Below are 14875 nucleotides of genomic sequence, written 5' to 3' on the forward strand. Positions count from 1 at the left end.
TTCCACGCTTTTGTTTTACTTAACAGGGTTCGAGACCAAGTGTGCTCGTGAATAGTACTAGATTGTATTCTTTTTGAAGACTTTAAGTTGTATTATAACGGATGGTTATAGTACATATTCCGTTGGGTTGTATTTAAGCTTGAAAGCTAACTAATTGTAAGTGTGAAATATTTTGGAGTACTTTAATTATGTATTGAAGTATTCTGAACTTTTGAATTATGGATTGTACCGAGTCCTGGCGAGAGTTGGGCAGGCGTCCCGCTGATACCCTTGGGTTCGCCCTTGGGAGAAGTGGGGGCATCACATCGGTAGCCAATGCTATCAAAGTAATGAATTTATCAATACCAATATGTACACTTATTTTTGCTACACTGTTCGTTTAATGACTTTTTAACGCTATTAACGTTAAGATGATACTTGCACAAATGAGGTAATTTCAATTCTAAACATAAATTATGCATAATACATCATAATCTGGCAAGTGTAAGGATAACTTCATAATCATGATGCAGTAAAGATTAATATTCAGGCAACAAGTATAAAGTAACAATCATTTTCTATGACAATAACTGTTGTACTTTTAAGGAGTTGTGAACAAAATTTCATTACAACCACTGAATTTAAGATATATTTCACCTACACTATGAATTGCACTTTACGGTTACACGTATAATTGTCGAAGTCGTCACATCATGATATAACATGCCTTTTACACGCAAAAATCACTTCCTAAAATCCTCTGCACCTCGCTGCTGTAGTTCGCATCGCATAGATATTCTGCAGAATTTACTTATGATGAACTTGGAACTTCAAATTTCATCCTACGAAAGCATTTCATAGTTAATTATCCCTTGAGCAACCACATTCCAGGAAGGAAAAGAAAAGACTATTTCTCAATAAGCTGGTAATATATATGAAAAAAGACCTATGTCAATAAAACCTACTTGTTACATGGATGAAGGACATATAAAGCAAAAGATATATAGAGAGCTAGAGTGATCAATCTTGGACTCAAGACTAGAGGGCAATTGACAAGTACCAGGTCCGATGCAGCTGAAAGGCTATAATTCTTGGCACCACAGACCCTTAATTGCATATAGTTAAATAATCACCTATAATGGTGGTATTTCTACCGTAACAATTAACTTCTGAAGGTCCAAATTAAATTGGGATGATATCCAGTAACAAAATAAAACACTAGAAAGCTAAAAGAGAAAATGGAACTCATTCAATTTAATTTAAACTGATTCACTACTAATTATCTATTGCCCACCATTTTCTCCCCCTTTTTTTTTTTTATTGAATTCGTTCCTTTATTCAACCAAAGAAAAGATTACATTCTGGGAGTATGGATCTAATCCTGCGAAACGAGGGAAAAGCAAGTTGATCCAAGCGATAGGCACCCCTAGCCAAGACTGGCAGGGCCGCGAAGCTCTCATAGACGCACACCCCTTGATCTAGATTGGCATGGCCCACATTGGACAGCACATCCGCCACCTTGATCGCTTCCCTGTAGCAATGTACGACCCGCAACCCTCCCCGGGCCATTTTCTCAACCTGCTCCACCTTCCCACAAATGGACCAAGGACAACGGGACTTCTTTAAGAGAATGTGTACTAACAGCAATGAATCCGACTCAACAATCAGACTGTCCATGAAGCCTCGTTGCACACACAACTGCAGTCCAAGGAGCAAAACCTTGGCCTCGGCCTAAAGACTGGTACAGATTCCAAAGTACCCAAGGAACGCGAATAGCAACTTTCTCTCGGAACTCCGAAGGACCACACCACCACCACTCATGCCAGGGTTACCTTTCGAGCAGCCATCTATATTGAGCTTGACAAACCGAGGCGGGGAGAATGCCACCGGACAAGCTGCATATGGAAGACCACAGGCTGATGCTCCACCAATTCCAGGAAGTTGGCCAATCCCACACCTGCTGTAGCTCTATGAACTTGAGGCCATATGCATCCTTGAGCTCCCAGAAGATAGCCCGACAAACCGCCGCCGGGTTCAATCCGACCCTTTGGAACACCACCTTATTCCTCGCCTTTCAGATGTGCCAGCAGACGAGACTAGGTAAGAGCCGGAGCACAAATTTAAGTCTATCCGACTCTACCGGCTTAAGCCACCAATTACCCAACCATCCTCGAACATGACTTACATTGAGGCTTACTCCACATCTCGAGGCAAAGAAGGACCAAACCGTAGCTGCCAACCCCCCTCCAAGAACAGATGACCTAGGGATTCAGTTTGTGGTGATGAGCAGCAGGAACACCTTGAGGGCAGGTGGAAACCGTTGGACGCTAGGACATCATCCAAAGGAAGATGACTCCGCATCAAACGAAGAAGAAAGAAGGACACCTTCAAAGGGACATTTGAATGCCAGGCCTGGCGACACAGGAATGAGGTCGGCCTACAATCACGGAGCTCACTATACGCCGATGCAAGTGACAATTGGCCCAAGTTCGACGCCCTCCATACCATCCTGTCACCTGATCGAATTCATTATTCCGGACCCGGACCTGGTATACCAAATCGGATCCGGATTCGACCCGTTTACTCGACGGGCCTTCTACTCTATGTTTCGGATCCGGGTCCGGGTCTACCCAAAAAAATTATGAAAATTTACAATTTCTAATCAAAATGAGAAAAAAATATGTTTGTACACTAATTTCTAACTAATATAAAAAAAATAAAATAAGAAAATAAATCAAATTGACTTTACTCAAATACATCACCCTAATCAAATTATATTGATGAATATACATATTTTAAATTATTAATCAATTTATATCGGGATTCGGGTCTAATACGGGTTGGAATACTATATTCCGTATCCGACCCATTTTTTTGTTTGACAAAACGGATCCGAATCCTGGTCCGGGTAACTGAATTAAATCCCTACCCATACCCGCAATAATTTCACGGATCCGAATCGGGTCCGGGTCTAGACCCGGACCGTTGACAGGCCTGCTGTCAGGAGAGTCCCCGCTAGGGACGGCCACTGCCAGAACGTGCTGGACTATGTCGGCTGGCAGGAACTCTGCAAGCCTCCTCGCGACCCAAGCCCCATTCTCTATAACCTGTTGAAACGAAACTCCCTATTGCACCTGCACGCGCAGATAAAAAGCCACGTGCCCAGTCCAATTATCATACCAAAAGTTACAGGGACCGGCGTAGAGACGCCATCCCATAAACAGCTCCGCCAACCCCCTCATGTCCAACATCCGTCTCCAAGTGGCCGAACCCAACGGAGACAAGGAGATTTGACAGGGATGAAGCCCCTGACAATATTTCACACACAGGAATTTTGCCCACAAGGAGACACCACACCGGAAATTCCATCATAACTTGCAGGAGAAGGCTTTATAAGTGTCCCTAATTGATCGGAACCCCGCCCCACCCTCCTTTGTGGGATAGCACAAGTCCTTCCACCGTAGCCAATGGAATTTATGAGACTCACTATCTGACCCCCAAAGAAAACTCGCACAAACTCTTTCAATCAACCGGAAATCCCCTTCAGTATCCTTTCATCCCCAATAGGTGAAATGGGATACTGGTCAGAACGTGTTTGATCAAAATAATTTTTCCACCAAACGACAAAAGCCGCGACTTCCAAGACAAGACCTTGTGAAGCACCTTCTGACACAGGTTCGAGAAATATGACATCTTTGCTCGGCCAACAAACAACGGAGCTCCCAAATACTGAACTGGGAACCCCTTCTTCTGAAATCTAGTGATCCTTTCAATTACTCCCTGGCTGGCGGTGGAGATTAGAGGGTGAACTAAGTAACCACTCTTCTGCACGTTCACCAACTGACCCAAGTCATACTGGTACCACTCCAGTATCTGCATGACCTTCTTGAGCCAGGCCGCACCCCCATTAGCAAAAATGATGACATCGTCCGCAAATGCCAAATGAGTAATAGGAGGACAGTGCCTAGGCACCTTAAACGTCGGGAACCTGGGCTGAGTAACAAGAGAATTCAATGCACGGGACAGGACCTCCGAGCCAATAATAAATAACGCCGGCGACAGTGGATCCCCCTGACGCAAACCCCTGGAGGATTTGAAGAACCATAGGATACGCCATTAATAAGCACTGAGAACCAAACATTGGAGATCAGCCTCCACACCATGTTGATGAACCTTTTGCCGAAGCCAAACCGTCGTAGCATGGCAATAAGGAAACCCGAAGAAACTCTATCGTATGCCTTAGCCATATCTAGTTTGAGAGCCAGATTACCACCCCTACACTTATTTCCCATTTCAGACATCAGTTCCTGAGCTAGCAAGTAATTATTTGCAATAGACCGCCCTTTCACAAAACCGCCCTTTCCTGAACCATTTTCTCCATTTAAGTTTCTTCAATATCTCTTAGATTTCCTACTTTATAACACTTTATGGTAAGGTAGAAAAAAGAAGTTAAAAGGAAATTCATATAACTCTTGATGAGTTTATTTAAGTATGCCGATGTATGCAATGTTAGTGTATATAAAATTAATTTATAATGTAATGAGAAACAATATACAAAAGCAAATACATTTTTTTATATAAGAATTCTTTTTGTACTCTATTGGCTCAAATTAGAAACTAGAAAGTTACAGTTAGTATCAGACACCAAATTTGAGAAGTAATTTATTCTCTTTTTTTGTCTTCAAGTATTGACAATTTGTTTATTTATTTTTCCTGAAAACAATTGCACGTTGTTTATTAATATTCACAAAGCTACCAAAGTCCAAACTTCATTGTTCCAACATTCAAGGCAAGTTCTCATCGTTATATCTTTTCAACCTTAGAATTCTTCTACTGCATTTTAGGACTTAATTATTAAACATATATCATTGTTCTTATTTTATGCCCGTGTTGAGGGAACTTAATTTCTCCGTGATACGTTAGACATATAACCAACACTTTAGGCTTCATATTTTATTGTTAAAAGGCACTAGTTGTGAACACGTACACTGCAGGGGCACGTAATATTTATTATGTTTAGATGTTACTATGTTTTGGTACTTCATCTTGCAAAATTAAGAATTAATCTTGTTGGTATGTTAAATGTAAGTCTGTAAAATTAGAAGTACAACAACACAGAATTTCTTATTACACTTCAAAAATCTATTACATATATCTACATCTTTTATATAGTATTAGGTGTTATTGACAACTCAACACCTAAAGAGAAATAAATACTGTATTGAAAATGATTATTGATGCATTAGTCTAAAATAATATCGAATATTAGTTATTGTAGTGGTAGGGTAAACATGGAAAAGAATTCATATGATGGAGTCATGCCCAGATTCTACATTAGGATTTTAATTTCTAATTAAGACGTTAAAAAGCATTTAAGGAGGCTGACAGAGGTCTAATATTAGTTTCCTGGCAACGAAAAAGAAAACTTATGGGCTGATACATTTAATATTTCTGCTTTGGTAAACAATTCAATATTTAACTCAAGCTAGAAATTGCTCAAAAATCTGCAACGAATAGAAATTGTAGAATAAACCCCATTGCCCAAAGAAGATAATAATAAATAAATTAGACATTCAACATAATGCATTTGGATGAATTTGTTACGTATGGGCCTGTAGCGAATTAAGCATAAAAGAATCTAAGAAAGAAAGCTTGAGGAAAGCAATAGCAAAAGCTCAAATAAACTTAAGGTTATCAATTTTTCTTTCCATTTTTTTCAAAATGAAAATTCATTGAGGAAAGGTGGAATTTAAAAAACAGGGAAGGGAAAGAAAAACTTGAACTTAGAACTTCTAATTTTTCTTTCAACTTGTGCACCATGATAGTAAAAATTGCATAGAAAACACCATCAAAACATTAGCTGCCTAATAGCGACATTCCCTGGAAAAATATCAATACAGAGTCATCCAAGCTTCATCTAAAGTCTTCCAAATGTAGCTTATCTGATTTCTTCCAAACATATGTGCTACAACAAATAAAGGACAATGCTATTGCATTCAAGCTTTAAATTACATCCAACGTTTACAAAAATAAATTGAGAAAAATGATAAATGCTTAAACAAGGGCAAAATATGTCATAGTAAAACCTACAAAAACTATTTTTAAGCCTAAAAAATAATATATTTGGAATCAGAAACTACAGTATCGATTAATTGAAAATAGTCTTGATTACAGTCCCAAACTCCAATGAGCTCACAAAAAAATCAACTTAGTTTAATGAACATGAACAGTGAAAAAATAAAGATCTGAAATTAATATACATAAACTCCATATGTAAACTTGAAATTTTGTCCTAGGGCTAAAATTCTAAAAGAAGAAACATGATGTGCGAAATCAAAGCCAAAAGAATCTTCACTATCAATTGTTGTAGAACTCAAAAAATTTCACCAAAAAGTTGTAGAATATAAATTTAATGGAACCAATATATATGGGGAGGCAATTTATGTGGCAATTGACACACATGTAAGTATGTGCGGGAGAAGAGGAATAATGCCAACAATACAACATAAATTACACATAATAACAAGACTTTCATATTTCACTCTTCTCAAGAGATGCAACAATAATATTCTTATTTATAGACTAGATAACTTGGTAAACAAGTTTTAGAACCATAAGAAATTTTTTAATAAAATACTAATTTTTAAATAATAAAACTACTGTAATTTAACTCCAATACAGTTACTAAAGCCTTAATTTGATTAAAACAATGCTAAATAATAATATAAAAATTTTTATTTTGAGTCTTGATCTAATATGCGAATATTGCCTCCCTTAAATTAAACTCTCTTTTGAATCAAGCTTACCACCATCACTATCAATAATCTCCTTTGCAAATTTGACTAACATCAACTTGAATTCTTTATCTTCAAAAGTTTTTGTTGTTAAAATATTCCACGTATCTGAACAAATTTATCTTATTGTTCAATTTGTTTTTGACTCCTTAAAATAATCCACGCTTCTAAATAGACTGTTTTCATCGCACAATTTGACAATTTATTTTTGACTCGTTGAAATAATCCATAGTTTTGGATAGATTGTTTTCATTGCACAATTTGATGTCATTTTATTGACAACTCATCACTTTATGATTTTGATAATCACAACTCAGCTAACACTTGTGATTTTGATAATCACAAATCAGTTAACAAGATCCTTCTTTGATCTTTGTTTTCACGATCATTTTCGGACAAATCTTACGGTCCAATCTTTACTAACTAGATATACCAAGACTAACCTTGTGTTTTGATTCGATCAACTAAATTTTTCATCGCAATCCTTATACTCTAACTCTGACAATGGAAAACACTCAGAACTAAACTCATAGCTGGGACAATTTTTTAATATTCATAGGTTCCCCAATATCAATTTCAAATCTAGAACTCTGATGCCACATGCAGAATTAAAATTCCACCAAAAAACTGTAGGAGATAAGTTTAATGGAACCAATATATACGGAGAGGCAATTTACACATATACAGGTATGTGGGGAAGCAGAGGAATAATACCAACAATATAACATTAATTACACATAACAATAAACCTCTCATATTTTAGTCTTTTCAGTATTTCAGTCTTCTCATTAGAATCACTCCTCTCTCTGTAGGAGGGCGTCGTATGCATCATATAATATGTATGTATATATTTTTCCCCTAAGGTACAAATTGTCATCGTATACATCATACAAATTTCCCTTTTTCTACGTAATAAAGCTACCATTTGTGCATATCCTATGTAGCACGCCGGACCAGAAAAATTATACCTTAGGGGATAATTATCATTGCAAATAGAGCGAAAGAACGGTAGTAGAAGCCGCAGTTCCAGACCATCAACCCTTGAGTTGACTTAAAATTTGAGAAATACACAACTAAAATAACATAAAAAAGAAATTTTAATCATACTCCACTTTTTGTTAATTACAGTTTCACTATTTATTTTTATATAGCCTAATAAATGAAATCAATGAAAAGAATTATAGTGTAGATTAATTACACTTCCACCGTTTGTTTTATCATATAATCCAATAAATCAAAATCATATGACGAAAATTATAGTAGAAGATTAATAAAAAGTGGAGTGTGATGAATATTTTTCTAACATAAATTAGATTTCATTGATGCAATATATGATCCAGATGATATTGCCATAAAATTTACTTCTTGTGAAAAACGACATACGATGACAATTTGTGCCATTCAGTGTATTCTGTTTGAGATGATTGTAATTAACTAACAGCCTCCATGCCCCTTATCCCTTCCAACATTGATCTAAGGCCCAATAAATCCACCTTAATAATTGGTTCGGTAAATCATGAAACAGTGAGACGCCAAAATTTTGTATGTACAAAAATGCAGTGATGCGCTCGTGTTCATGTAGTAATCGGGCTAAACTACATTGACAAATATCTCGTGTACAGTACTTTCCATCTAGCACAATGTAAACCAATAATGAAATAACCAGCACTGTTCACATCTAATTTACGCAACCAGCCAATTCATGATTGCACGTAATTAGAGGATACATCCAATGTGTGGAAAAAGTAGTGAAGATTCTGATTCCAAAAATATTTACATAAAAATTCTTTAAGTATGACATGTTTCAAAAGGCAATTGTTATTCCTACAATCTACCTGTACGACGTCCTTATCCTCACTGCTAAAATCCAAGTTTGATGCTGTCTTTAAGAGAGAGCCGCAGCCAACCTACCCACTATGCCTTAAATAAACAGTGACTTTATCCTAGATTCTTAAGATTGATATAACATTACTGCAATATCAGATTCAATTTACCCTTTTATTTTGACCTATTTGTACAAGATGATGTGAGGTGAATAAAATGTTAAGTATGATACAAATTTTAAATTAATTGCACAAAATATTATGATTATGTGGCGTGTTCCTGGTCTGAGGCTTGGTACAGTCTATCTCAATTTTCAGTGTTTATACTTCCAAAAAAAAAACAAAAAAAAAATCAGCGTACCATAGAGAAATTCAAGAACTCATGAGGTCCTGACTATCTTATACGCAAGCAATACGTGTGTGTGTGGACGATCAGAGAAGAATGTCAAAATTTGAAGATAAAACTGGATATTTTAGACTTTTCGTGGTACAAATTTCTGGAAATGACCCTGCCAAACATCTTTGATGTTGGCAATGAGCTTGCAGCAAGGACGATGCTTGATCACCTCTAGAATTTCTTATGAAGGACAGAAACACAAGGGTCTATGCAGCACACAAATCTGTAGATTGTTCTTCATATGATCTGCAAAACACCATTTGGGATGTCTTTTACAATTTTACTGTTCAAAGATGAAATACGTCCAGCTAAAAAAGGGATGACAGATGGAAAAGACAATAATTCATCCTAAGACAATTGGTTTAATTCAATGGAATGCAGCAATTGCTTGAGTCTTATGCGATGGAACATCTGCTGGTGGAGATGGTAATTTTGTTAATGCTATTATTCCACTAATGGCAGCAGCAACGGCCCCTACAACAAATGCTGGTATGTTACCACCTCCAAACAAGGCGTCAAATTGTCCACTCAGAAGAGAAACCAACATCTGTTGCATCAAAACATTAAGACACATCAGCCCCCGATCCTACAGAAACATATCAATTCTAAGCTATCCCAAACCATAAAAATATATCTTGTGGAAAAGTTTTGGAGAAAATATTTTATTGTGGAGCATGTATTTAGCAAAAATATATAATATTTAGATTAAATTTTTATACATTGTCTGTATAAAGGTTTTTTTACAATAATAGTTGTGAATATATGTCACACATGCAAAAAATTAAATTTAAAATTTAAATTATGTGGCATATATCTAATACTGTTCATGTATACGCCGTCAATGCATAAACTTGCCCCTAATCTTTTATTAGAAAAGGGCAAACTAAAAAAGCCAGTGGGACCATTCAACAACTTTGCCTATGGGCCACACAGCAGAATTGCTAGTAGACTATACATTTTCAAGTGTGAACCTGAGCCAATGCAATTCACCACTAGACATAAATTGTAAATTGCACTTTGAGAAAGAATCATGATGACAAGATTTGATCGACACCTCGATTAATTAATTCTTGACCAGTGGACTCCATTAATTACTTCTATTAAAATGATTATGGTTCAATCAAATGGACATGTATGCAGTTTTAATACGGCAAGGAGTGCTGAGGAGCTATGGAATTTTCCTTTTGTTGGTAAGAAAGGAACTTTGGAATAGACTGAACAACAACATACAAATTGGATGACGCTTCATATGGTATTTAATTTTGTCTCGTGGTCTGATAATTCCTTGACTTAGACCCTAATTAAACTATATTTTTATATCAAAAAGAGAGAGAATATTAATCGGGTCCACTTCTAGTCGCTATGATCTTTGAAAGCTCATAGTCCACTTCTAGTCGCTATGATCTTTACATGTGACCCGTGTGTAAGGAAAGCTCATAGAATAATACCTGAGGAACAACAATGGCAAGGTTCAGAACCCCTAGTGAAAGACCTTGTCCTGAGCCAACATCCGTCGAAAATATTGACGCTAAAGCAAAAGGTATGCTGTAGGTGACCTGCAAACAAAAAACACATCAACGAAAGAGAAAACAATAATCGGAGGATATTAAATTGTATAGTGGAGAATTATAAGCAACTGAAATGAAATTGTCAAAAGAAAAAAAAAAGATTACATGAATTCTTGGAACATTTATACCCTAAATTTGTCAAAAGCCAAAACAAATTGCAATTCTAAGATAATTCAGTAAACGGAAGAGGACTTTTGCCTTATCAAAATAAACGCATTTGGCTCAGGAAAGGTTGCCTAAATTAAAAAGTTTTTTACTTTAAAAAGGAAAATCAAACTAAAGTGAAAAAGAAAAGATTTCCTATAACGGGACCGACTTAGGGATAAACAGACAGTAAATGAACCGCACAAACTAAGACGAAGCATCCTTTTTCCAGTGCATGTTTTCCACATAGCAATCAAATTCCAGAGAGTAATTATTAAAGGTCGGAGAAATGGCATCAGCAAAATGGCACCTACGCCAACCGAGGCAAAAACTTGGCATATCTTCACTCTTACTAAGATACACGTGTGACTCTCGAATTTCGCAATTTCAACACGTACAGTTATCATTGAATGGCTAGAGGATATAGTTGCCAATAAAGTGAGTGAACTTATTCAAACCACCTAATTAATATTCTTTGATAGGTGTATCCTCAGTTTATCCAAAATCCAATAATCCAGAAGTATTCTTTTTTCACGCATGCAGTGCGCGTTGAGCGGCGCGTGGACTCTATGCTACCCATGTCCATGGATAGTAGACATGGTTAACTATACACTTTTGTGCAATCTTGGGTATACTAGGATGTAAACTGATGGAAATTCTGAAAGCTAGCGGTATTGTTAGAGCAAAAAGCGACAAATTTTATTTTATGGACATGAAAGCCAAGGATCTGCTAGGTTATATATTATGAAAAAAAAAACTGTAATAATTTATTTTCTACGGTAACATATATACAAGACCCAATTTTGTTCATCTTAGATTTCCTTCCGCAAAACGAGATTTACAGTCGAAGGCTTGAAAAAACTCACCGCTAGGGGGACTCCGAGAACCGAGAAAAGGGCCAAGGACCCCACCTTGACGCCCTCAGCTGGTGATCCATTGGCGCGGCGCGTGGAGTCTGCAAGTTTGGTGATCAAAACCGTGAAGGCCAAACAAGCTGCAAGAATAAAGTTAACAACACCCCACAATCTCTTCACCCCACCAATCACACGCGCCGAGTGCTCGACTCCAACCGACGCGAAACCCAGCACCACCGAGTTAAGCATGAGCCCCAGTGCACCAGCATGCACCCCTCTATCGTACAAACTATCTCCCACCTTTCCTCCGTACACCTCTCTTCCCATCCAATCAGTGTCGAACAAGAAGAAAGGGAACCAACCAATCCAGTTCAAACACGTCACTACAAGTAGAATCCACATGGGTCTAGGCAAGTCCTTGAGAGCACCGAATATTTCCCCGAAAAAGGGTATTTTTGCGTGATGCTTCCCACTCTCGGTTCCATCCGCACTTCCCGGGTCGGGTCCAGAGAAGGGCTTTTCTCGGACAAAGGTCAGAGCCAGAATTGTTAAGGTTAATAAAAGTGCAATTGAGATTATGAAACAGCCTTTGAGATTTGCACAGTAGATGTCACAGGCTTTTGTTTGGGTAAATGGGAATAATTTGTAAAGTTTACTGTATGAACCGGCTGCATAACCCAACACATTCCCTACTGCCATGAAAAATGAGTAGCCTGCATATGACATACGCGTCTTGCGCGCATTCCCATCTGACAGATCAGCCAGAAGAGCTCTGCATGGTCCCTGAATTGAAAAAACCACGTTAGTCTTGCAGACTCTTCGTTAACAAAGGAAATATATTATATTTATAGTATATAGTAATAATTCAGATTCAAAAAAAAAAAAAAAAAACTTTATCCTGAATGTTAAGGGAAAAACTTTGGATACTCGAGTCGAGTGAGCATATACACAGCTGGAGTAATAGTCCAAGTCATTTCCCAGTAATTATTACTTAGTAGGAATATGTAATTGTTATGTTCTTAAAATCAATATTATTTTACATACATGTGTAGTTAATTTTCCAATTTTTTGTTTGAACCTGTAACATGTTGTTGGCGACATCAAGGATGGCAAAGCCAACAATGAAGACAGCAATAGCACGGGGTTTGCTGGTTTTGCCAAGAGTGTCACCGCACAAATGACCGAGGTCAGCAGCGAAACCAATAAGGACAACGGCGATGGCGACGAGGCTAGCTCCGGCAGCGATGAAAGGACGGCGGCGGCCAAAGCGGGAGGTACAGTTATCACTGTAGTAACCAACCATGGGTTGGACAAGCATCCCAGATATGGGACCGCAAAGCCAAATTATGGGGGCCAATTTGTGGGAAATCCCCAAAAGCTGGACATATGGGGTCAGCAAAGAAAGCTGTAGCGCCCATCCGAACTGAATTCCGGCGGCTATCGCGGCCACCATGATCAAGTTCCTTACCGGCTGGGGCGGGGAAGAAGGCTGTGATAGCGGTGGTGGTGGTGGTTGGGATTGGACTTGAAAAGAGGATAAGGCTTTTCCATTTTCTTCATTGACTCTATGGTCAGCCTCCATTATTAATTGTTACTATTATTGCTGTGTAGGAAAAAGGAAGAAGTAAAGAGATGTAGTCGGTTTGAGAGAACGGGGGAGTGTAGGGTATTTATAACCTTTTTGGCGGTAATGAAGGAAATGAAATCACTGCAAGAAATTAATGAATCGCCTTATCCAATTGTGGCTGCAATGCATTGTCAAAAAGAAGGCCAAAAGAAAAGCATAAATTAGTTGTTGCCACGTAAGGTGGACGGTGAATAAATTCATTACTAGTGCAGCTTCTTGGTGACTAAAACTTCAACTTGGTTTTACCTAAAAGTTAATGGTAGTCCGAAGACGTTGGAAACAAGCGATTATGAATTTAAGAGTTTACCGTGTTTATCACTAGCTAGCTGTTGGAGTTTTTTTGTGTTTTTTCTTTTTAATTGATTTCAGAAGTTTGAATGTTATTTCATATAATTAAGGGGTTTATGTAACGAGATGCTCTAAAGGCACTCGTTAGCCCATATAGTACTTACACAACCTATTATATATATATATATATACATATTAATAATTATTATCTTTTTTTGTATTTATATAGTTTCCCAATTTAATCTTACTTAATATTGACAAAAATATTATCTTTTTAACCATATTTACTTACACTTCTCAATATATGTGAAGCAGGAAGTATGACTATCTTTATGGTACCATTTGGAAAGAGGGAATCAAAGGGAAATGAAAGGAAAAGAGTTGTAAGGATTTGACTTTTCTATTTGAATGATTTTTGAGGAGGGAAAGGAAAGAATTGAGAGGAAAATGAAGGAAAAATATTTAGTTATCTTATTGAGTTATAGCTTTTGTTCAAAAGTGGATGGATTTGCAAGGAAAGGGAACCAAATTTAGTAAAATAATTTGAACTTTTTTAAGAATTGTTTTTACTCATCCTTTTTAGCCCTTCACTACAAGAAATTTGGCCTTTTGTGAAAACATTCTCTGTGACAATAGAGAAAGTTGTCACAATTGAAAACTTTAGTGACGACTTTTAATTTCGTCATATTTGATCGTGAATTCACCCGTCAACAGTGACAACACGGGATATGTCGTTACAATATGGATGGCACGCAACTATCCAGTGTGGCGGGAGATCACCATTGTGACGACTGGAAAACATGTTGTCACTGAATTTGGTCATATAGTGACAACTTAAAATATCGTCACAATATGGTTGCCAGTTCTAAATTAGTGACAACAACTAGTCGTCACTATCCAAAGCGTTTATTCCCATGTCACTTTCACTAATTCTACTATGTCACCATAATATTTTCAATATGGCCCATATGTTGTAAATTGATTTTATTAATTCTATTATGAGACCCTAACTTTTACATTTTGACCCCATATACCACATTAATTTTTTCAATATGGCCCATATGTTGTAAATAAATTTTATTAATTCTACTATGACATCCTAACTTTGCCCATATGTTGTAAATAAATTTTATTAATTCTACTATGACACCCTAACTTTTACATTTTGACCCCATATACCACCTTAATTTCTTCAATATGACCCATGTGTTCTACTATGACACTCTAACTTTTCCATTTTAGCCCTATATACCACCTTAATTTTTCAATATGGCCCATGTGTTGTAAATAAATTTTATTAATTGTACTATATGACACCCTAACTATTACATTTTAGCCCCATATGCCACCCTAATTTTTTCTATATGGCCCATATGCTGTAAGTAAATTTAATTAATTATG

General features: G+C 37.0%; 1 protein-coding gene across 1 annotated transcript; it reads right to left on the reverse strand.

Annotated features, from left to right (window-relative positions):
- Nucleotides 1-9202: 9202 nt before the first annotated feature.
- LOC113715124 (sucrose transport protein SUC8-like) lies at nt 9203-13243 on the reverse strand. The gene is made up of 4 exons (XM_027239301.2): nt 12638-13243; nt 11572-12342; nt 10442-10549; nt 9203-9540 (listed from the first exon to the last, which is right to left on the reverse strand). Exons 1-4 carry the CDS (start codon nt 13139-13141, stop codon nt 9361-9363), a joined length of 1563 nt encoding a protein of 520 aa, XP_027095102.1. The 5' UTR covers nt 13142-13243; the 3' UTR covers nt 9203-9360.
- Between the last annotated feature and the right edge of the window lie 1632 nt (nt 13244-14875).

This window comes from Coffea arabica, chromosome 10c (genome assembly GCF_036785885.1).
Source record: "Coffea arabica cultivar ET-39 chromosome 10c, Coffea Arabica ET-39 HiFi, whole genome shotgun sequence".
In the NCBI taxonomy this organism is placed as follows: Eukaryota; Viridiplantae; Streptophyta; class Magnoliopsida; order Gentianales; family Rubiaceae; genus Coffea; species Coffea arabica.